The 24,627-nt window shown below is 44.5% G+C and overlaps 1 protein-coding gene across 2 annotated transcripts in view; it reads right to left on the bottom strand.

The window, feature by feature from the left end:
• The window catches only part of rhbdl3 (rhomboid, veinlet-like 3 (Drosophila)), a 50,812-nt gene extending 32,556 nt beyond the window's left edge, over positions 1-18,256 (bottom strand). For both annotated transcript variants that reach the window (XM_071519782.1, XM_071519784.1), the window contains exons 1-2: positions 18,116-18,256; positions 17,272-17,295 (exon numbers count right to left, since the gene is read on the bottom strand). In XM_071519782.1, coding sequence (XP_071375883.1) covers positions 17,272-17,295; positions 18,116-18,256 — 165 coding nt within the window. The remainder of the gene's footprint in view (positions 1-17,271; positions 17,296-18,115) is intronic.
• Positions 18,257-24,627: the final 6,371 nt, after the last annotated feature.

Raw genomic sequence — 24,627 nt, 5'->3', positions numbered from 1 at the left:
CACTCGGGGTGTATTTGCTTGTTATTGGAACAATCCAGAATAGCATGCCGGACAGAAATAAACCCTTGTTGCTGGCAGCGTTATAGCGCAGGTGGTGAGTAGGATTCATCTTGGATAGCTTAACCTTCAACTGGGCAGATACCAACTCAATTAAACAACAGTCTGACTTGGCATACATCAGCAGGTTCAACAAGCTGAGAGAAAAGACCTTGCTTGTCCCGGGGCAGCACTCTATTATAGCCCCCGTTCATTAAACAGCAGATCCTCCACCGTTTTCTCCCCCCCCTCCCTTTCTTCCCCTCGCTCCCCTTCTTTGAATACGAGCAGTGTTTCCCCCGGGAGCTCCGGTGAAAGACTGAGGGGGCGAGTGTTGCGCAGATTGCACACTTGAACTTGTTATTTCCTTAGCTTATTGTGTGAGGAGATGATTATCGTAGGACGGGGAGCAGACCAAAGCCAAAATGCTTTGAAGTGGAAGAGACACAAGGGCAGGAAGAGAGACGAAAGATGAGGACTAATCACTCGTTAAAAAACGGCGCTGAAAAGTTCTTAAGTGGTGACGATGGTGAAGTGTTGTTTTGGAGAGGAAGGGGTGGGAAGGGAAAGGGCTTTTGATGTGGAATGGACGAGGAACTGGAGGATGAAGAAGAATACTTGCTTCCTTTTGTTTAAGTCGAATCGTTGTTCCACCAACAGTTAGAGTAAGTACCTCTTCCTTTATTAAAATGGTCATCATATATTATAAAGGCGCAGTAATATATGACTATCGACCAGTAGGACTTGTATCAAAATCGATATCATTTATCTCCTCCTACATCAGTCTCTGGCACAGCACCCCCACCTATCTCACCTGTCCCATCAATTTGAGGACAGCGGCCTGTAAATCACACAAATCAAAAAGTCACAATTTCACAATAGAGACGAGTAGGCTAATTACAACATAGATCCAACAGAAACATCAAGAGAAGAAGTAATATATCATGATGCAAAACACTGCATCCATTTGCTTTTCTGGCTTGAGAGCAAGCTTTCATAGCCTTCGTAGCTGAAATGCAAATGGGTGGGTGGGAGGAGATTGGGAGTGTCCTGAATTTCCAATGGGTGGGGAGCTTTTGTTCCAAAACGGAGTACAGACAGGAAAGTGAATTTTGAAAGCTAGACATCTCAGTACCTAGCAAAGCCGCTGATCCATTGGTATAGGCCATTTTGTGCTATGGGGTAATACAAATCTTACTTAGTAATTCTGCACATAATTTGAGCTTCTCTCCATCTACTGCGTGATTCTTGGGGTTGGGCCAGGTTGGTGAGAAGAGGCTGGGGTGGTACAATTTTTTTACCCAATGTATCTTAGGACAATTGTCCTTGAACACGGCTGCACCTCCAACTGAACACCGGCTGCTCATTTTAACCACTGGAGGGCGAACTGAGCCAGGTTTAGTGAGATAAATATGCCACTGGCACATTAGTGCTCAAATGCTGACAATATGACCAGCGTTTTTATAATTCATAACTACATAATATTGTTCAGCAAATGGGAAAACTCGCACATCCAAGTGTTTCGTTCCAACCGGAACGAACCGTTACTATACAATAAAAGGTGTTCCATTGCAAGGAGCAGTGTGCGGGGGTTCAGTCTATTGTATAGATAACTACATAATACTAAATACCAGTTTACAAGTCAAAACATTTTTAAAGGCTAAACAATTTTTAGCTTTTTATTCATTAGTTACTTGCATGTCTTTGGAATGTGGGAGGAAGCCGGAGCACCTGCAGGTTTCCTACGCAAACACAGGGTGAACATGCAAACTCCACACAGAAAGAACTAGGAAACACTGAGCTACCGCCACCCAAACCATCCCTCCATGCAAGCCGTATCGAGACAAACTCCAAGCAAAAAATTGAATTTTCAAGTGCATGGCAATATTTGTAGAGCTATTTTCACTCTGATTTGTCTTTATCAGCAAGCACAGAGAGACGTGACAGACCCACTGGCCACAATATCATTATTTCCTCCCTCCTCTCCCTTTCCTTTTCTACTTTCTCCTCCTCCTCCTCTCTTCTTTCATTTCCTGCTCTCTCCTCTCTCCCCTGCTCTCCTGTCCTCTGTGATGGGAAATGCACATAGTCTGCCACAGGTAATTGCTTTCTCTCGCATGCAGTCTAATTTACTCCCCCTGCTCTCCCTCTTTTCCTCCATCTTCCGTGCCATAAAACAGATAACTCTGACTGTGTGCAGCCCATATCCAGGGGCCAAAATGAATCTTCAGATTCTGCACCTGTTGCACTGCTACACTTTTCTATATGTTAAATAGAGATGCAGCTTTTTTTAAAGGTGAGTGTAACCTCAATGCCGTGATGTTTCAAATCAAACAATAGCAAGGAAAGCCATACCTGCATATAATATCTAAGTGCTGGTAGATATCATTTTTTTCCTAGATTAAAAACTTATGTGATAGAAATCAATATGATAATATAAGCAGAGTAATAAGCAGAGTTTGAGCTAATAAGATGTTCATGGCAAATCACTTGAAATAGCTAATTTATAACATTTTAAAGATACATCAACTATCATAGCTGATGTGGATTTCAGCAGGTCCAGAATTAGTTTCCTGTCACACAGGGCGTGTAAAGGGATGAGTGACACCGTGTCTGTCTGGGCCAATCAACGGAGGGCTGGGTCACCTGTCTCGCTTAATAGATTAGAGACCCTCGTTCATCTCACACATACACAGACACACACACACACTTGTCTGAGGCCATCAAAAATTAGCATGGGCCGTCGCCGTTTCCTTGCCAACTGGCCTGTAACCAGGCAACGGAGGTTGGTGTGTGATGATGTCAGTAGATGCACGAATGTACACACATGCACACACACACACACACACACACATTGACGGGGTTTGATGCGTTGATAGGTGTCAGACACTAAGGTATTAGTTTAAATCCCTGGATATCTGATCCCATATTATGCTGGACCTGACATACAGATACAGCACATGTGCATTCGGACACACATGACACACACACACACACAGACCATAAGGAAACTAAAGCAGTTGCACCAGTATTCCCTCTGCAAACCCTGATCCAACCAGTAAATTACATCCAAACCACATCTTCACTGGCCACAGGAGCCCTTTAACCCTTAATAATGGCTACTGTCTATCTAGAAGTACCACTTTTTCCAGTGCGATCCCTATGTTCAAGAATTTTTAAGGTTCATTCCAGGTGCAATAATGTAGGCAGAAATCCTTAATTAGGTTGCTCCTTAGAAGGTTAATCCTTAAAGATATAATGCCGTTGGTGCTAAAATCCACTTCAAACCATACAAATGAAAAGTTGGATTGGCTAGACATCAGATAAATAGATCTCAAAAGTCATCACTTCAGTCCATCTGGGCACGGCAGGCAATCTAACTGAGATAATGATCAATCGGTGCTTCACTCACTCAAGGCTTCGGGGTGATATCAAGGCAGCTGTTGAAATGTTTAAACTCTGTCATCTTTATTTCAAAAGTGTGCTCGTTTCAACACTTGTGTCGTTGACATTCCAGGTTTGAATGATTTTTGTATTGCTGAGATGTCACGCAACTGTGTCAGGTGCACAAAGATCCAAAATGGAGTGCTCTTTAGGAGGTTAACTGAAGGTTAGAGAAGTGGGCTTACGGTCGGAAGATTCAAATTGACAGAAAAACTGGCAGAATGTCGGGTGGGTGGGAGATTTTCCCTCAGATACCACCATTAAATGCCCTCCAACAGTACTGCTGCTCAGTGAAGCTGTACAAAACTGGGGAAGTACTGGACAGCCCCCTGCTGAGGGTGTGAATACATATAACCTTCCTTTTCCCTGTAGGCCACTGTTGTGAATAACACTGCTGAGGACTGGCTAGGTTAATTAAGGTTGAATTAAAAAAAAAAATCAAAGCCATATTCTGCCTGAAGCAAACTCTCCTCTATAGAGCGAACCTTCCCAAGTCACCATAACAACCTGAGGATTGATAGTATCTCGGGCGACTTAATCCAAATTAAATGCGTCTAGGCGCTGCAGTATCAATACTCTTGATCAACCAACAGCATGTTCCGTTTCTGTCCCATCGACATCTCTACTAATTCCCAACGCAGCGCAGCACCTCGCCCCACAGACAGCCACTAAGATCTATTACCCAGCGCCACACCAGAGGGCTGCACATCCACTCATCCTGTCTCTTCTCCGTCTCTGTCTCAACCCTAAGCATGCATTAACACACACACACACACACACACACACACACACACACACACACACACACACGAGAGACTTCATCACTTTGTTATTGCACAGAGCTATATTTCCCCTCTCCAAACTTGGTCTCTAAAGTTTTAAAAACACCTCCCTTTCCCCTGTAGGTTTAATGGCTGTGCTATGCGAGACAGAGAAACACCCGGGTCTCTAGGAGACAAGAGGCAGTAATAATATCATAAAGGGCTTTTCTTTGACAGATGCTGCAATACCAAACAGAGGAGGATCATTCATCACGCAGGGCCCAGATGCGATGAACTCCAAGCCGGGGAGTTGTTATCCTGGGAGCCACAAGCGGTTGTTAACCATACCGAGGTGCCACAGAGAGGGAGCCAGGGAGCGTGGGAGTGTTTGTGTGGGAGAAAGAGACAAACAAACAGATTGCATGTGTGTGAATGGGTGTCCAAGGGTGGACTGTACCAACAAGGATACATTTTTAAACTGGATTAAAGAAATAATCCGCAACTTTTTCATAAAAATAAATGTCCATTTTGCTACTCATTGTATCACAAATCTAGGTTTACTTATTTTAAACCTAGTTTTACTTATCTGATTATCACTAATGTTAAATTAAACTACGACGGATTGGTGCAGCCCAGCCTAAGTGTGTGACAGAGAACAAGATGGAGCAAGAGATGTGTGTTTGATTGAGAGAGAGAGAAGAGAGAGAGAGAGAGAGAGAGAGAGAGAGAGAGAGAGAGAGAGAGAGAGAGAGAGAGAGAGAGAGAGAGGGAGAGCTATGCTGCCCCGAGGGTGTCTCCAGAGGCAGAGGGGATCGGAGCAGACAGCTGAACGGCCCACAGCAGGCTCCCTAGCATGTGTTCAAATAAACACTTTACCCCCTGTCGCCGCGTATGAAAGCATACACGCTGGAGAGGAGCATGTGTGAAGACACAATGAAACACACACACACACACACACACCAGGAAGAGAAAGCTTAAACTGCTGGAGATATAAATGTCACTCTTGCTCAGACACAAACATGGACCCATTTGCCAAGAGACAGAAGCATACGCAAGTCAAAATACTTGTCACACACACACACACACACAAAGAGGTGATGGAGTGTCCATGTCGCTCAGGCGTAGGGCATAGGCAGGTCAGCGCCGAGACAAAGACAGAGAGCGGTGACCTTTTCCCCCAAACCTCCCATTTACACTGAGGTGAGAACCCCTCATTACCGCCGGGCCAAACCCTCCACTGCTCACCAGCATTCAGGGGCCCTTCCCGGGAGAAGAGGGGGAACAAAAAGACGGGAGAAACATTTGTTTAACGAGCCGTCTCCGGCCTGTCTTTCTCTCCCATTCAGTCCTCTTCTTCTCCTCCCGGCTTGCCCTGAGGTGAACCCCCCCCCCCCCTCCCACCAACCCCCACACACACCCTCCAAACACGCCCTCCACCAGCGATAGCGGCGGTTCCATTCACCCACCGAGATTTATGATCCCTAATAGCGGGGAAATGGACCCGAGGCTGGGGCTGCCCCGAGGGGGGTCCCGACTTACTTTCTTCAAATCTCAAGAAGAAGAAAAAAAAAAGAGGGGGGAGTGAGGGGAGTTGGGGGGGGGGTATAATCGTGGTGAGTGGGGCCGGTGCTGTCGGAGACATTTTCAAGGTTGCCATCTGGGCAGGGTGGGACCCTTCAAACGGCCTGTCAATCACCAACGCAGACCCCCGCAAGAACCCACCTCCACAGAAGGATAAGGATGTGGGGGGGGGGAGGTAGGAAGGGCTATAAGACTCACTGTAAAGCTGTAACGGGACGAGGCACACATATGCCCTCTCTCACCGCTGACACTTCACTCCCTGTCCCAGCCTGTTGTTTTGGGTCCGTTTTTGCTAGCGAGAGCTTTTATTAATCGGCCACAATAAGCCAGTCAGCCAGTCAGTCAGCCGTCTACTGATCCATGGTGGTGGCGAGCCCCGCTGGAGCGCCCTCCATTTCATAATCCTATTCCCATAATCCCGAGGGGTCAGGGAGCAAGCAACAGTCCCCGCTCTCTCTCCGACCAGCTCCCCTTTCCTTTTAAGGCTGGAGCAGGAAAGAAACTCTCAGAAAAAGGGGCTTAAGCAGTGAGGTACATCTGCACCTCCATGCCCATGCAGCCACCTCGGGATTCACGTCTCGATGAAAACATGAAGAGAAGTCTCAGCTTTCTTTTGGGGAATCACTAGTTTGTCTTCACAAAAGTCAACGCAAATGCCTGAGATTATAGAAGTAACATGTCCGCTGCGTTTCATGGCAGATTTTTAAGACGGGGGAATGGAACTATGCTACAGAATTGGAAAGAAACTTCCGCAGAACGTCTCAGAGAAAAGGCAGCTCGCGGGGCTAAAGGAGCGAGATGGATTTTCACTTCTCCCTCACCCGGTGTGCTTAGACGCTAGTCTGTGCCGCCTCTCGTAGCCAGTATCCTCGCAACCCCGGGTTCTCGTCTACATGTTCAAAACAGACTCAAAATAATGAGATCTGCGGCGATTCTCAAGATAACGAAATGAACTGCAGAGACTGATTTCATTTTTCAGACAGAAAACAAATGAAACAAAGAGCAAAACACACCTAATGAAAAGAAGAGGCCCAAGCTGGCTGTTGTTTTCTACGGCTCAGACAGCTTATGACCAAAGACTTGTACCGCAATGTTTCATTAGACCACACACACACTGTCCTCTACTAATGAATTACCATTTCAAGGCCAAACATATGTAACTGTACACACACACCCACACACGCCCCGCTACCTATCCCCCCTGAAAAAAAAAGAAAAAGTTAAGTCTATTTTGGAAAGGCCCTGCTGCAAAGTTGAAGTGACACGTAAAAAGGCAATCCTTACTCCACCTGTAATGGAAGTGTGAGTTATCGCCACCTTGGCAGCTGTTCCCCTGCAGCAGATAATGCTTATCATAATGACACCCTCAGAGCCGGGCCCTGACAGGCACCCTGATGAGCCGCTATATCTGCAACTGCGGCTGTGGTAAACCCAGCACCGATGATAACAATCCCACCCCCCCCCCAGACACCTCCCCGTCTCCCACCGAAACTCTGAGAAGAATTCAATTAGACACACCGAGGCTGTCGGGGCGATAGGGTTGTCACCGGACGGGCGAGCCTAAAAGCTCACAGTAAAACACAGCGCTCCTCGTGTGTCTGAGGAGGATCAACGCACAGAGACTCATGCACTGACAGCCTTCCAAATACAACATGATCTAGGAAGCCATAGAAGTCCAATCCACTCCACACAGACATCCTACATGACATTTTTCTGAACAGTTACTCCTGGGGCTGTAACCGTAGTCACAGTGCAACAGCAGTACAGCAAGCATCTAGCCAGTGGGACTTCTACAGCAAAAGAGGGAATCTCCTGAAAGCATTGAGAAACCTCAACCTTAACGGTGTAATAAATAAGGTTTTTACTGCCCCACGGCAAAAAAATGACCGTAATGTATCTGCAGGGGGTTGTTAGGGCTGTTGATCAAAAACAATGACTCAATACCAACGATTACTTTGCCAAGCACTGAAATTTATGGCTTTTAAAACTCACTTTCTGGCCTGTACTCTTTGTTTTTGAAACAAAAGCTCCCAGTCCAAAGGAATTTTAAAGATATCCCGAGAAACGGAGCCTGATCGTATGGTTATACTTCTTAAGAGGGGATCACACCATAATACATGTAGCTAACAAAATATTATTATCACAGGGACCAATTGCGGCTATGACCCATATTAAAGTCTTAACATATTTTTATTTATCTATTTTGGCTTTCATCAGAGTATCATACACATGACATCTGGCCAAGTTTTTTAATCCTTGTGAATAATGACTGTACATACATCTCCGCTGCACATTTAAAAACAATGACCTCTTGATCCAAACAAACAACTATCAGCAACATTGGTACAAAGCACACATATTCAATTAGGTGACTATCACTCCAGGCACCAAGAGGTCGAGTCTTGGCGTATTTCTTTCATTTGTCTGGTTTTTGTGTTGTGCGATGTGGTTTCTCCTTGTCAGAGTTAGCCACTTCAGCACTTCGGCCCTGCTAGCTGGCCTTGGCAGCGATGCCCTGTAAGACGAGACAGAGGGGACAGGACGGGAATGGAGATCTGGGTGAAAGCTAAGCACTGTCACTCACCTTGGGCATCTGCTGAGCCTGCCAGGCCAGGTTGTCACGGCAACAGCACAACAGCCGGGGCATCCCAGAATAACAGAATACTTTCATACATTAAAATGACTGAAACCCAATTTTATTGTCCCCACACAAATTCAGCAGGTCAGGTTGAAAATGACATTGATTATGTTTACATGCACACTAACAGTCTGATTTAACTTATTTACGCCAATACTTGCCATGTAAACGGCTTAGTCTTAATCAGAGTGTGCTCATAATCAGTGTAAGCATGATCCAGTTAACACACAGTTAATACGCTCCATCTTTCAGTTTATTTGGCCAGGATTTCATTCAGTTTTTTAAATGTGCCCATCTGTCGAAAAGGTCACACAGGATGCAACTGTGCCATGTTTGTTCACACAAATGACAACATGTTTCATATGCTGCGTGAGCTCATTACAGCATCTCCTGCTTTCAGAGAATTGAGAATAACACCACTCACATCTAGGTGTTGTAAGTGAACCACAAATAATATAAAAAACAAACCTGATAAAATGTTGTAAAACATTTCACCTGGCATGCAGATGGCCTCGGGCTGGATCTCTGAGTAAACCAACCCAAATAAATCCATGTAAACCCGGGTTATTGGACGAAATCATGTTACTCCAAACCATGCAGAAGCTGTAATAGAACTATCACCTTCATCTGATTATCCGCAGTAGCTGGAGTATTCTGTGAATGTAAACAAACCCAGTGTTATTCTCACTGCGTTTCTTTAGGCGCTCTGATGTTGAAAACTAGGACAGTTACAGTTGGGGGCAGCCACATTTCTGCTTAATTTATTGAGAAATCTTGCAGTGTAAGTCAGGTAGAGGAATCTAATGGCGGCTGCATAGAGACAGCGATGGCTGGGGGAGAGGTTACTGTGATTATCACAGTCCATCTTTTCAAGCCCCAAGGTTCAAAGCTCAATGGGAGCCCACCTGCTTCCATGCCAAGTGAAAATTGTTTTCCGTTCCCATCTGTAGGGTGTCAAGTAGAGAGATGCTGCATTATGGGTTGCAGTGGAAGCAGTGAGCTGCTGGGTAATCATGTAAACACAAACCAGAAAAGGCAACACTGAGGAAAGACAAACAATGTTTTCAACGGTGAGAGAATAAGCAGAGCCTTGTATCTGATGTCTTTCAAAGGTAATACTCTATACGGTATTAGACGACAAAATAGGCGACAAATCCCACGACTGAACAAAGAAAAAGAAAGTTAAAAAAAACAAAAAAAACAACGAGAGAAGAGAATCCGGAGAGGGCTGCGACTGTGAACTTTGCAAACTTAATACTCTACCTACAGGTTTTGCGCAGGCGGATATAAAGCAGCGAGAAACGCCATTACCTCTGAATTACGAGCGTCTCGCGTTGTCTCATCTAGGCCGCAGTCTGCCACGACTTCAGTGCAAACTCTCCAGGGAGAGGAGGAGGAATAAACAGGGAGATGTTGGTGAGGCGGTTTGTTAGAACATCGCTTCACGGACAGCTGAGCACATAGCAAGACAAAGCGATCGGAAAGAACGGCAAACAATTTAGAGTCAAAATCCAGAAAGTGTAGTTGGCGTTATAAATCCAGCACGCAGGCATAAACATCTGCGCTGCTAGTTGTCAGCTTTGGTTTGCAGTGGTCGTCAACACGCCATCTGTCTTAATAAAGACTAAATTGTTCTTCCAAGAGGAGAACAGAGGGGAATGAAAGAGTTGGCTGAGTTGTACGCGTCATGTGGAACATTCTCTAATGGGCAGCGCTTGATTGAAGAGGGAGGCAGAAATCAGTTAACACAAGCAGTGACACACACACACACACAGGCACGCGCACACACATACAGGTGTACGAGGCAAACACAGGGTTATTGTAGCTTTGTCAACAGTCCACCTGCCAAGCTTCAGTGTGGACCTGTAAGGCCTGTGGCACAGGAATGTGTCACAAAAGATGTTTGTGTGTGTGTGTGTGTGTGTGTGTATGTGTGTGCCTATGCGTATTTTCTTGGTTCTTACTCCGTGAACATTCCCTTGTCTCTCGCTGTCTAAATGGCCTGTGACAAACAACAGACATTTTCCATTCCACACTCTGAGTGGTTACTCCAACAGAGACATTCACAAGGAGCAGCAGGGGAAGACTGACAGCCACAATAGCCACATGTCTGACACACACACACACACACAGCCCCCAGGCGTTGGAGTGATGGGTCGTAGCCAGCGCGATACTCTGTGAGCAGCTGTGTAACTATAACCTGTGGGAAGGTATCACAGTTTCAGCCATAAGGAATGAATGGACCGGCTCTGTGTCTTTGATCCCCAAAGGGATTGGAGTGACGGACTGAAATAGGAGGCTGGAAGCTGTTTCACATCGCCGCCTCCTCTCAAGTTCACCAAATCCTGATTGGTATGTCAAGGGTATGGCAGAGCTTTTTTAGCCTGGGACCCACCCTGAACAACTGAAGTCTTGGCCTGACACTCTAGTACTGCTGCCATGTGCCGACCCAAAACAAACAAGCCAATGACCCATTCTGGACCCATAGCTTGAGAAACACTGCTCAAGACAGGTTACACTGCCACAGCTTAGGAAGGACCAAAACAATCCGTTACAACCAGCAGTGACACAGATGCTTATCAAAACTGTAGACTTAGATAGAAAATCAGAACACCAAACTCACTGATCAAACACAAATAACCTCTCAAATGATTCAAATTAAATCCTTCAATCCTCAATGTCCTTACTCTCACAGACAAATACAATACAGACACAAGTGAAACAAGACACCAAACTATGAGAAAAAACCTCTATAAACTCTATAAACTTGATCAACCGTAATCAGATATTTTCCCACCAGAGCGGTTTATTGTGTTGTTATTATGAACTGTATGGGCTGATGGGTGTGAACTGTAACAGAGCTAATGAATAGAGATGAGACGGGAGCATTGGTTAGCAGACTGAGAGCGGATGACGGCGAAGCCTCTTCACATCTGCAGTGTCATCCACTTTACTGTGAGGGTGAATCAGACTCAGTGCTGCAGAACAACAAGATGAGAGAGACAGAGAGAGGGAGAGACAGGGAGAGAGAGAGAGAGAGAGAGGTAATGATGAGAGAGAGGGAGATGAAAGACAAGATAGAAACCAGACATTTAGGGCTAATTTGGCTAGGAGCCTCATTCAAAACTCACACTGACACTGGGTCCTGAACAGGCAGCTGGCATCTGGCATGTCCACCCTCCAACCCTTGCACACACACACGCACGCACACACACACACACACACACACACACACACACACACACAGATTCAGCAAGTGTTGCTGGCTGTCATCACTCCCTCCCTCCCTGACCTCTAATAACGGATTAACGTTTCAAGGCCGAGCATGTACAAACATATGTACACACACACATGCACGCGCACACACACACACACACACACACACACACACACACACACAAAACACATGGGGATTGCTAGATCACTGGGCCATTCAACCATCAAAAGAGACACTTCGATTTCATGCCACCGCTGTTATGAGTCTGCACACTGTAGCCAATTACGGGTAAACTGGCACATCTTCTTTTCCCATTGACAGATCGGCAGGCACGGGTGCTATTTTTACCTCTGCATAAAAACAGAGGCTGTTTTCACACTCCGCCAACTGGAACCGTGCCTTTCATTAAGGAAAATCTATTTACAGCTGAGCAAGGGAGAGGTAGAGGAGCGGGGAGAGATGAGCTCTGATTAAATCTTTCAATGAAAACGTTTGAGGCTCCGTCTGTCGTGTCATCGCCGCATGGCCCTGCCGTTTTTTGACAGAGCGTCGAGAGGTGCGGGTTGGTGCGTGTAACTGCTTTTATGATGCTGGATGGAGACAACACATTAAGTATTGCTATAGACTGCTGGTCGATGGGTGAGCCTATAGCTCCGAGACTCAGCTGGTGTCAGTCAGCGGTGAAGTGTTCGATGAGCAGATCAGCAGACTGTGACCCCCACCATCTGTGTCTGTGTCGATGGCAATTAGGCTGATAAGTACATCACTATACTATATGGATGCTATAATGGATGCTATATAATAATATGGATATACGAAAAAAAAGAGGAAAATATACTCGTATACAATACGAATTGTCACACTTTTGTATCGCGATATATTGAATTTCGATATATCGTCCCATCCCTAGCATATAGCCTCAGCTGCAGCCTTGCCGTCAGTATTCGCGACGACCAATTTTGTCCCACAAACTGTCGTCACCCAAACCTGCCACGCACTTTTAATGTGGGTAAAGCTGACGGGGCGCGGCAAGACACGCCATCCCTGCACGCATCACTAAACGCAGATGAGGGTCCCCATTTGGCTGATCCATGAAGTGCCAGTCACCTGGGTGGCGGGCCATTCACTTGAAGTGTACTTAACAAAGGAGAGACATTGAGAAGGTGCCAGCTGTGCGGGGCGTGGGACGACGGGGTGAGACGGCACCGCCAGACAAAACAACTTGAAATAATGCCCTGCCTTCTCCATCGGCGACGGCCACTGAATGTCTAATTAACAAGCTCATTGAAACGCACAACAATAACTCCGGATAACGTGAGTCCCACCGGGAACAGGTGGCTTCCCTGCCATTGAATTTCTGCTTGTTTTAATTAATGACGCGAGCGGGGCTATCCTAACACCAGTCCCCACTGCCATTACTTTACTTAAGAATTTATGGCATGATGGTAATAAATCATGTACCACTTGGCTACATAGTTTTGCACTCTGGCTCCTGCACTGCTGTCACAGCTCTCCTAACTATTTTGTAATTACATTACTATTGCACTCAGAACTACCGCATCCTTTGTCACCATAACCTATCACAAAAAAAATCACAAATTAAATACATAAAGAAAGAAAGAGAAACGTCTGTACACCAGTGTTTTCCCGTGTTTTACCAGTCAGAAGTTTAGACACACCTGATTGAATGTTTTTATTATCTTACAGCCATTTTAATCTAAAGGCTTATGCTTAAATGCTTGAAATTTGTTTCTTAGACAAATAATAGTGAAGTCGATGTCTATGTATGAATTTCTTTCGAAGGCCTTTGCCTTTCCATCAAGGCAAAGGGCGGATACTTTAAAGAATCTAAAAATAGAAGATAGTTTTGATTTGTTTAACACTTTTTTGGTCGCTGCATAATTCCATTTGTGTTATTTCATAGTTTTGACGTCTTTACTATTATTCTACAATGTGAAAAATAGTAAAAACAAAGAAAAATGCGTGTGTCCAAACTTCTGACTGGTAGTGTATAGGTTGAGTGAATCCCTCTGCCTAGAGGAACTTCCACACAACCTAAAAGAAATTTCATTTGCGCGGTTCCAGTGAAGAGTTTTGGGGTCACAACGAGTCTCAGTGCCGTTTTCAGAGGCTTTTCTATGCCACCAAGCAAGAAATTAAGGGAAAACACTTGCGTGGAAAGTATGCAGCCATGTGAAAGTGTTTAATCACTAAGCCCCTGTGGGCGCGTGCCTGGGGCATTTGAACAGGCCAGTGGGAGCAGGCTGTCAACACAAAGGGAACAGTGTGGACACACACACCCAAAGCCTAGAATCAAAGGAGGGCAACAGGTCACTGATACATAAGTTCAGTTGGTGATCTAAGTAGTTTATTAAAATCAGGACAAAGGGACAAAAATGCCTGTTACAAGAATTCTAGTGAAGTGCCAGCTGGATTAAAAATGTACATTGCTATCAAATAGAAAGGTGCCAATACACACTTGTACCTGCAAATGCACCATCTACTCAGAGGTGAGCCGGGCTTCCAGTCTGCACACCTGGGGGACTTCCACACTCAGGCTTTAACAGTACAGGGACATTCCCAATCCCCTTAGATAATGATCCTGTGCGTCTGCGCTGTAGAAGTAGCCCTTCACAACCCGGCTTGTACACAATCACTCACTGTGCCAATGCAACAGAAAGAAACAAAAGCCTTCTTGAATCCACTCTCCGCCGGTGACCGTGAGGAGCAAAACAGTGAGGTAAGAGCGAAAGAATTTGTAATATAGCTCCACACGCAGTCCGTCATAAAAGGAAATCTAATACAAGGAAGTCTCCTTTTGAAGCGGGTACAAAACAAACATGTTTGGGTTCATTTTCTGGTGCAATCTATAGTGTTCATAAAATGTGCTTAATGCGGTTTATAAGCCTAAATCCTTGTCATCCACCCTTAAATCCACAAAAATCCTCATAAAAACAACATGAAGGGACATGTTAGTGTGTTTCTATGTGTCTACATATCTGTGAGCACAGAGGGGAGACTCCAAAACACAAATCCCGATTGCAGTCTTATTAGATTGGTGTGTGTCCGTGTGTGTAAAAGACAGAGAGAGAGGCTGAAAGGCAGTGATAGGAGAGGGAGAGAGAGGGCGATGCAGCCGCTGCTCTCCTGACAGCTTCTCCTCCGCTTCATTAGACCTCGCCTCTGTCTGCGTTCATTTGTTTTCGAGGGACGGGGAACACGAATCGAGGCGTTCGGAGGTTTTACTCTCTCTTTACTTCCTGCTCGGAGGGGAGGAAAGCACTTACACGGCAACAAAATCCTCTCCGGGGACAGGGAAGAGGAGCGAAACAGAGCGACACAGCACTTTGATTGCAGCCCCCGTCGGTCTGAAACCCAGAAATTGATAGCTGTATGTACCGGGCGCACGTGGGATTCTGTAAAAGTAATATGATGGGAGAGGGTTTTGCGCGCTGCCAAAATGTCTTTGAAGGAGTTGGGAGGAAAGCTATAGTCTGAAGAGGAGAAAAAAAAAAAAGAGTGTGGGAAGATGATCCCGTCTTTTTTCTGCTGTGTAAACATCCCCGATGTGCTCTGCGTTTGACAGCGCAGGGGTGGCAGAATTGATTAATCGCAGAGATGCATCATTGTCTTCATCTCTAGACATCTTGTTTTGCAACTATAGTAAGTTCACTGCAACATCGTCCCATCTAAATACATCGGTTACAGCTACACATAACAGAGAAGTTACACAAACATAACTTCTGATGTGTATAATAGAAATAAGCAAGCAGTATTTATCTTTTGTCTCTCATTCAGCGACACAGGTTGCCAGACCGGTTTCAAATCCTCCTTTCCATCATTTCTCTTCCTTAGTCGCTACAGAGAGGCTGGGGGTCCCTGAGGTCAGCCGCCTGACAAATGGAGCAAATCATTGTGAGGAGGACGGAGGGAAGGAGAATAAAGGAGTGAAAAGACATTTGTAGCTGCCAGACCGGACAGCGACCTCACCATTTGGACAGACCCCCCGTTTTTTTTAGACTGAAGTCCACTTGAGGAAATTCAAAGCAGCGCCGCGCACATAAAGACAGCGGATTGAGAGGCCCACTTAATGCCTGTCCACAGAATAGCCTCCATCACCAATACACACACACACACACACACACATACACCCCGGCTAGCTTTTCCCATAATCCCATGGGGCCGTGGTCCCCTCTGAAAGAGTGAGCCTGACACGAGCCTCTGACTCAACACTGACCCTCCTCCGCCACTCCCTATACACACACACACACACACACACACACACACAATTCCCCCCAGGACAGAGCAGGGGGCCCCAGGGCAGGCAGGTGCTGGGGCAGCCCCACAGAGTCATGGCTGTGTGTGTGTGTGTGTGTGTGTGTGGTAGAAAGGGGGTCCGTTTGCCGTCTGTCAGCCCAACCTGCTGCTTGCATGATCAGCCAGTCTGTGTTTCTCTTCTCCTGGGGTTCCTTGGCTGTATCTGTGTGTGTGTGTGTGTGTGTGTGTGTGTGTGTGTGTGTGTGTGTGTGTGTTCGCACATGTTTCTGACAAGAGCGGCCTGACTGATACACCGGTGCATCCAGGATTATGTATCACTCTAATTGCATTATCAGGGTCAGTGTCAGGGGGCGACACACCCACAACCTGCTCCGTCCCGGCAGTGCTGTCCCACTCCTCAGGCACTCTGGCCTCCACAGGAGTTTGATTTGACACAGCCATGGCTCGGTTACATGTTATGCCATGATTATTGCCCAGTAGGCAAAGGATTTAAAGCTGCACTAGGCAAGATTTTGATGTAAAAATACATTTGTCTAATCAGCCTAAATTACAAAGTGGGGCAGTAACAGAGAAGAGCGTCCAATCCCCACTAATTAAGACCCTGTAGATTCACCATTTTTACCCAAATGAAATTCTGGTGTCGGGTTTGCACTCTTCTCCACAAGAAGTGACAAACCAAAACTTAAGAGTGAAATCTGTTCATCTATCGTCTCTTTGGTATAAAGCATCACAGACCAGTCAGATTGGTAAACATGAGCGTTCTGTGTGCAGTTTACTGTATTCATTTTATAGGATTTTTGGGTGTTGAAGTCCTTAAATTTCAAACAGTTCCCTCTCGCTGCCAAATGGAGCTGCCCACTGCAAAGTTGCTTAGTGCGGCTTTAACTGTGTCACTTTCATTAGTGATAGAGCCAGCGTTATAGCACATCACAGCATAAAGGCCATGATACACAGGCAACATTTGTAAATAACCCATCATTATAGTAATGTACTACTTATTGCAATACACAATACTAACACTTATTGATATATTGACTTTATCCCTTTACATAGTAACTTTATCCCATTTCCCCATTCCCATTTAAGCCCAACTCCAATGCTTCAAAATCATGCCTGTGTTTCATGACCTTAAAACAAGACACTGCAATGCTTCATCTGTTAAATCTGCATCTGTATTGCTTCAAGTTAATAATAACAATGTAGTTGGAATTCAGTCACAGTTCACACACAGACGAGCACCTTGGAAGACGACACCGCTCCACAATGAGTGAACATGCAAACGCAAAGACACAAGCACTGTGGCCTGCGGTACATACCTTGTCAAACAGAGACTTCCATTGCTGAGCCACGGAAAGAGAGGAAAAAGAGGAAGGGGAAGAAGTGAGTGAGAGGAAGAGGTGAAAGGGAAAAACACACATCAGAAACAGGTGCCGCATCCGAGCGGCTATAGGAGCACCTGTTTGGAAATGATGAATTCTGGGCAAAAGGGCTTTCCTTTCTGTAGGCATATGCCTTAATTGCTGTTTCGCAACTGCATGCTATTATTAACTGATCATTGTGGTCAATGAGCCACAGCAAAACATAATGGGGTCCCAAAGTGTGGATCATTATGTGTAAGGGCTCTCTTATAATAGGCTATCTGAAAGTCTGAGAGAAGAACTAATAAGGGAGGGAGGAGGGGTGCTTAACAAAAAATCACTATAATATTCCTATAGGGACTTACAGTGTGTCTTTGGTGCTCAGTACTGAGTTTATAATGGCTTCTATAAACTCAGTACTGAGGTATCTTACATCTCCTGTGTATGGTGTCACTATAATGTTCCTATAGGGACTTATAGTGTGCCTGTGGTGAGATTAGTGACCTTACTGTGCTTTTATGGTATTTTCTATCTCCTATGCTATCACGGTGAAATTCCTATAGTATCCTTATAGTACTCTAATAGGGATGCTATAATATTTGTCTAGTAACATTCTAAAATGTAGGCTATTATAGGATGTAGTTCAGGCACATATGACATTTCCCAACAAAAACGCACTGATGCATTTCACTGACTTTGCTTCAGTGCAGAAGCAGCTGAAGGTCCTGTGCATTGCTAAAAGCACGACAAGGTAGCGGTAGTAGTACAGTATGTGGAGGTGAGGTCCCTAATGCAGACTTACGTCCTCTGGGGCCACGGGAAGGACGTCGGTACTCTCCAACACCTCGATCTCCTCTCCCTCCGCGTTGGCCGCCACCGCCGGTGAGGAGTTCACCGGCGCCTCCCGCGTTCCGCCCGCCATCCTCGGGCTGCTCTTCTCCATAGACCCGCGGAGAGCAACGGTTATATGCTCAACGACGACTTCCCATAGTTGTGTTTTTTTTACAATCCCATTTCGCTCCTAATATGCGTCAGCTAAATGCCAGAGGTAGGGGAAAAAAAGAAAAAAAGACGGGTGTGTGTCGCTCACATGGGCATCTCTCCAGCGGAGATGTTCCTCTTGGATTTTTGGACAGCAGCCCAGGTGAAAAATCACAAGGAAAGAAATAAGAGGCGCGCGTGCTCTGCGGCTATTCCCTCGCGCAGTTCCTTCTAGTCAATGAAAAGTTGATTTAGTTATAGTTTAGTTACAGTTTCAGTCTATGAAGTCCCTCTGCGGTGTCACACTGCCGTCCACCGCAGCGTCAGCGGACAGCAATGAGGTTCCCAGAGCCGGAGAGGAGCCTACACTGTATTTTCCTCCGCACGAACAGAGGCAGCAGTCCAAGTTTGCTAGCCGGCGGAGGGACGCACGTTAGCAGCGCGAGTCTCACTTTGAGAGATGCGACACAACAGCAGCACGGCACGGCGCGGATCCATCTGAAAGAAATAATGACATCATCAAACACTGACAACAACATGAAACGCAGGGCACAGAAATGAAACCGGACTGGACGAACGAGGCAGAAGTCTCATAGGCTATTAGTGCACTCCGGGTGAAACTCGACTTTCCTTATATAGGCTGTGCGGGCACGTTCATATGGCAAGACTCCGAGGGAAAAAGTCCAGGCAAGTGCCCAATTTTTTGGTGCGTCATGGTACCTGGCAAAGTGTTTTTCTGCGGGTCGCTCGCTCGGTCGCTCGGCGGCGCAGCGCGGGGCCAGCCGTCTGGTTTCTCCGCTGCGTTCTGGCAGGAAGCCTCTAAAGGAGGAGGAGGAGGAGGAGGAACACACCGACTGACTCCGCCGGGTGGGTTGGTTCAGCTCCAAGAGAGACACCATGCAGGGCTCCGCTCCACAGCCGCATGCGTCCCCTCCAGGCGCAGGGAGGGAGGGGAGAGAGAGAGGAAGAAGGAGAGAGAGGATGGAGGGAGAGAGAGAGAGAGAGAGAGAGAGGATGGAGGGAGGGAGAGAGAGAGTGAGTTTTTGCCGGCGGTGAGGTAGGAACGCCACCCACTCCCGTTTATAGAGGGGTTTCGAGGAACTCCGGCTCTCCTTTCAAACCAGCTGGCTGTCACTCTCTCTCTCTCTCTCTCTCTCTCTCTCTCACACACACACACACACACACACACACACACACACACACACACACACAGGCAGCGTACTGAGCCCCTCAGCTTTTAGGTTATCAAGCACAAATGATGCATCATATCATCATGTGTGGAGAGAAACATAAATATAGTAGTTCTGTGATATTTTTTAGAAGGATGCTATACAGATATCACAGCAAAACTAGAAACTATATGCCCATATTATAGCCAATAGGAATATTCTATACTATACTATGTAGTATAGTATAGTACTATATATATATACTATGTAGTATAGTATAGTATAGTATAGTATAGTGTAGTATTTTATAGTATAGTATAGTATGGTATTGTATAGTATGGTATGGTATGGTATAGCATGGTATAGTATGGTTTAGTACAGTACAGTATGGTATATCATGGTATAGTATAGTTATAGTATGGTATAGTATGGCATAATATAGTATAGTATTTTATAGAATAGTATGGTATAGTACAGTATAGTATGGTATAGTACACTATGGTATGGTATAGTATTTTACAGTATAGTATGGTGTAGTATGGTATGGTATAGTAGTAGTAGTAGTATAGAATAGTATTGTATGGTTCAGTATATTATAGTATTGTATAGTATGGTATAGTGTAGTATTTTATAGTATAGTATGGTATAGTATGGTATGGTATATTATGGTGTAGTATGTATAGTATGGTATGGTATGGTATTATAATAGTATAGGATAGGATAGGATAGTATTGTATTATTGTCTTGTAGGAGATAAAACAAATACCATAAAATACATTAAGGTCAGTATAAACTCACTATTGAGCCTCTACACGTGCTTACAGGAATAGTATAGTGATTTTTCATTAGGGACGGGACACAGGCCCGTTATTTGATCCAGATATACAGCGACAGCTCTGTTGGAGATGAGCTGCTCCAGGATCGCAATGCCTCAGTCCATCATTACACAAACTTCCAGTCCTTGCATATTTTCAATTACTGATCAATACTCACCCACCGCTGTGCAAACCTGATTAACATCTACATAATATGGGGCATCAGTTGGTTCCCCACTGATTTAGCAAGAGGTCACAATTATTCTCCAAGCTCATGGATTTAAAGGGGAAGGTCCCTTTTTTGAATTTGAGTTTAGAAATATGAATGTAACCCAGGACGGTTCAGACTGGATAGGTGCACATTCATTATTGTATCCCATATCTGGGAAATAAAGAAAGAGCAGTTTCTCTTGTCTGCTAAATGACAGGATGATTTTTGGGGGGGAATGGTACATTGTTATATTGAAACATATGACCACAATAATATATGAAGCTCATCATGAAGCTCCAGACTGTACTGTATTAGTATTGGATCATAGAGTAGAGGATCTGCTCTCTGGTTTCTAGCTTTTGGGAATGAGTTGTTCATCCTCAGTCTTTCTCTTAACTACACATTGGCATGAACTTGTTTCTGACCTGCATATATTTTCATACATTCGCTGCATATAAATTGTTAAGTATTTATAGACACATTTCTGTACAAGTGCTACCTCATTGTGCAAACATGTTGTGATAATGAAAACTTGCACATTGTCACCTTTTCTGTACATATGGTACCTCCATCTGGAGTTTTTGATAAAATGAACAGCTAATATGCACATGTAATTCTGCATGTTCTACACATGCTATTTAGATCTGTAAAGTGAATATATTTGTTTTTATTTGTCTTTTTTTTTTACAGCAAATCTACACACCTAGTTACTTTCTGTACATACTATATGTAGATCTGTTACTGTGAATATGAGCACATTTTGCACATCCAGTGTGTATGCAAATTTTCTCATTTTTTATATCTGCACTATCTTCATATTTTTATCATTTAAAAACGTATTTGTATGCTATATATATATAACACATGTGTATATTTTTATATTGTACATAGTTTTCATTCATTTTTTCTTTGTCTCAGTATGTTGTATGTTGTAAATGTAATTCATACATTTTTGCGTTGTAATTGTCAGTTTGTGTAAATACCTCTCTGTTTTTCCTTGCTGTATCCTGTTACTATTTGCTGCTGCAATAACCCAATTTCCCCATAGGGATTGTTCAAGTTTCATCTTATCTTCTAAATAGTGATTTCTCATATCCCACAAGAAAAGCACACTTGCATTGTTAAATTGTGTGGTATTTCCCTTTAAGGGCTCAGAACAGGCTAGTCTCCCAGCTTGTAAATTCCAGGGTGTGTATTATAGGGGCTATAAACTATCCCCTCCAGGTCTGCTGCAACAATCAGCCAAATGACGGGTGCCCCATTTCAGACGACCACCCACCTATTACCTTAAGAGACATCAAACACACCTAATCGTTGGGTGGAAGTCATGTTTGAGGAGAAACTGGGTGGCGGCGCTGTGGTTTGCAGTGTGTAGGTCGATCAGTATCCGTCTTGTGAAAACTCCCCCAGTTATGCGATTCCATTGCCATGGAAACAATATGGCCAGCGGATATTTTTAACCCTGGGGGTCTTCTCCTGACACCTACACAGCAGCGTTGGGTTGAAGTTAAAGCCTGTTATGTTTTTCATCACTGAAATCCAAATGGAGCCAGGAGCCAATCTTTATTGGCTCCACATGGGTCTGATAATTAAAGATGCAACCAGCAGTCTTTTGACCATCTGCATTTTGGGGTATATTTGCATACGTTCTCCAAGGGTTTGTCCTCTGGATGAGAAAGAAGTTTTGCTGGAATTTAGTTAACTTCAGACTACAGATCTTCAGCATTTACTAACATACTGTCAGTCCTTGTATCCAAAGCCCAGACAATAAATGCAGAGTGAAAATAATTTCTTCAGCACCATAACTAACTTTAACACTATAGGGAGCCATATTTCAATCAGGTTGGAGCTTTAGAGACTAAATGATGCTGAGCTGTTGCACCTTCAGTAATAGAGCATATGTGAATTTCAAGGTATGAACATCTCTTGGCTGAATCTTAAGTCAGCTCAAACTTGGCACATTGAGTGTTTGGATACTTGTGTTTTTATCAGAATCTACTCTTTCACCTTCATACAGAACTGATGTTGAACCGAACCCAGAGACAAAATCCTTTCCACAAGGTCAGACGTTTGAAAATTATCTAATTAAAAATCAATCAATGACCAATGCAACCAATCAAAAGCCATTACAGGGTGAAACTGCATTAAACAACTGTGTATGGATTGGATGAATAATAAGACTATATGACCTGGCTTTCTTCTGGCAAAATGTTTTCAAAGTCTCTTATAAGGGTCACACTTAACAGAAAGTTTAAAAACATAATATCAGGCCCATTTGCATCTATGCTTGTTGAGTATTCCATAAACTGATCTGTGACTACATGACTTGGCTATAGTTTCTCTCTCCCTCTCTCTCACACACACACACTTCTTGTCGTTCTGTCCTCACTGGGACAGAACACACTCCATCCTCCACATTACCAGGCAGGCAGTGAGGGAAATGTAGCATTGGCTCAGCAGTGGGGATGTTAGGAGGAGCCCATTAAAAAGCAGCTAATTGGGCAAAAAGCAGCTTTGACAAGTCTCTGCTTTCACAAGCCATGTGCTAACACCGGAGAGAGAGAGGGAGAGGGAGGGAGAGGGAGAGAGAGAGAGAGAGAGAGAGAGAGAGAGATGGAGGGAAACCGGGTGATAGGAGAGAAGAGCGTGAACAAGAGAGGGTGAGAGAACGAGAAAGTGAAGATACACAGCAGAGAAAACACCTGCTATGTGGGAGAACCTTGCTTATGTATAAATCATGTAACTACTGAGGAGTACTGCTTTCTTTTCAGTGTCAACTATGGGGAGGTGCACACTCTCGCTCACACACACACACACACACAAAGCTGTTTGTAGGTACTGACTGTTCTCTCAGTAAAAGGTGAGGACAGGTCTTCATCAAAAAACACAGACACCTTTAGATTGCGTAATTAGCATCATCAGAGGGTGGAAGGTATACTGGCAGAGGACTTTATTTTCATGATTAAATTGGAGCTCTTATGCAGTACAGCGTCTGACTGTCTCACATAATTACAGATACTCATTAGTGGGAGAAGCAGTGGTGCTTTAAATATCCTGACAAAGCAGCCGCACCAGACGAGACACCCACAGATGTCCAAAAGTAGTGTGCCTTAAACTATGGGCTACCATCCAAAATAGACTGTGGGCCTTTTTAATGGTTCTCCATGTGAACTAGTATGTACTAGTATGTTTGAACTTGTGTCCCACCGCTAAATTTAACACGGTTTTGGTTCTGCGCTATACAACAACTCCAGAAATTACTGGTTACATGCCACTGGTGATTTCATCTTTCTCTGTAATCCAGTAGTATGGAAATGCAACTGTTGCACAGACAAAAAACTGAAATCAACATAGCAAGCAAAGTAGTCGGTGTGAGCTTTACAGGCCTGGAAGACATGAAAATTCAAGGTCAAGGCTCTGAGTAAACCAGACATAATCCTCTCTGCCACACTCCTCATGAATAAGTCATTTCACACTGCCCAGCTGGTTCAACCATAGCTGCTCCGGACTAATATGCTGGTTGATATTGGAAATTGAAATGTTTTCTGGTCCTTTTTTGTAGCCAGTGATTAGCATTTTATGACTTTATGTGTAAAATGCTGCAAAAATGATAGTTTGAGCCATCTCTTCCCATACAGAAACAGAAAAGACCTATCTTGAACATCATCACTAACGCCTCCAACATGATCTCACACTATTGCAACCCTCATTATAGAAGCTGGTGTGCAGCACTTCCTCTTAAGACAAGAGCAAGCTTGAGTCAGTTTCACGCTGTATTTTTAGCCCTGCATGACAGCTTTTCAATTTAGTGACATCAAGAGTTTTAGTTAGTCACTGGTGGGGATTTTTCCTTGTTTAAACGATGCTGCCCTCTTGTGGGTATATAAGTTATCCCATCACCACATGCTCCAATCAAATGATAAATGCTGTTGGTGATAATTATTGGTGACTTACTAAAAAATACTGCTTGTATAATTGTCTTCAGGGGGTAATACACTATCCTCCACTGCAGTGCAGTCAGGGAGCTAGAGGGATCTATAAAGAAGGTAAACAAATCAGTTCTGTCCAGAAAAATAAAAAAAAAAGTCTTCAGAAACTGTTTCAGATCTTGACTCAAATGGGAAATTCTATTTATAAA

Source organism: Centroberyx affinis, unplaced genomic scaffold (assembly GCF_046629955.1).
Source record: "Centroberyx affinis isolate AG114_WGS23_722 - 3 ecotype Tasmania unplaced genomic scaffold, CSIRO-AGI_Caff_v1 ptg000735l_1, whole genome shotgun sequence".
NCBI classification, from domain to species: domain Eukaryota; kingdom Metazoa; phylum Chordata; class Actinopteri; order Beryciformes; family Berycidae; genus Centroberyx; species Centroberyx affinis.
The sequence above is the reverse complement of the archived record's forward strand: the minus strand, read 5'-3'. Positions and strand labels throughout refer to the sequence as shown.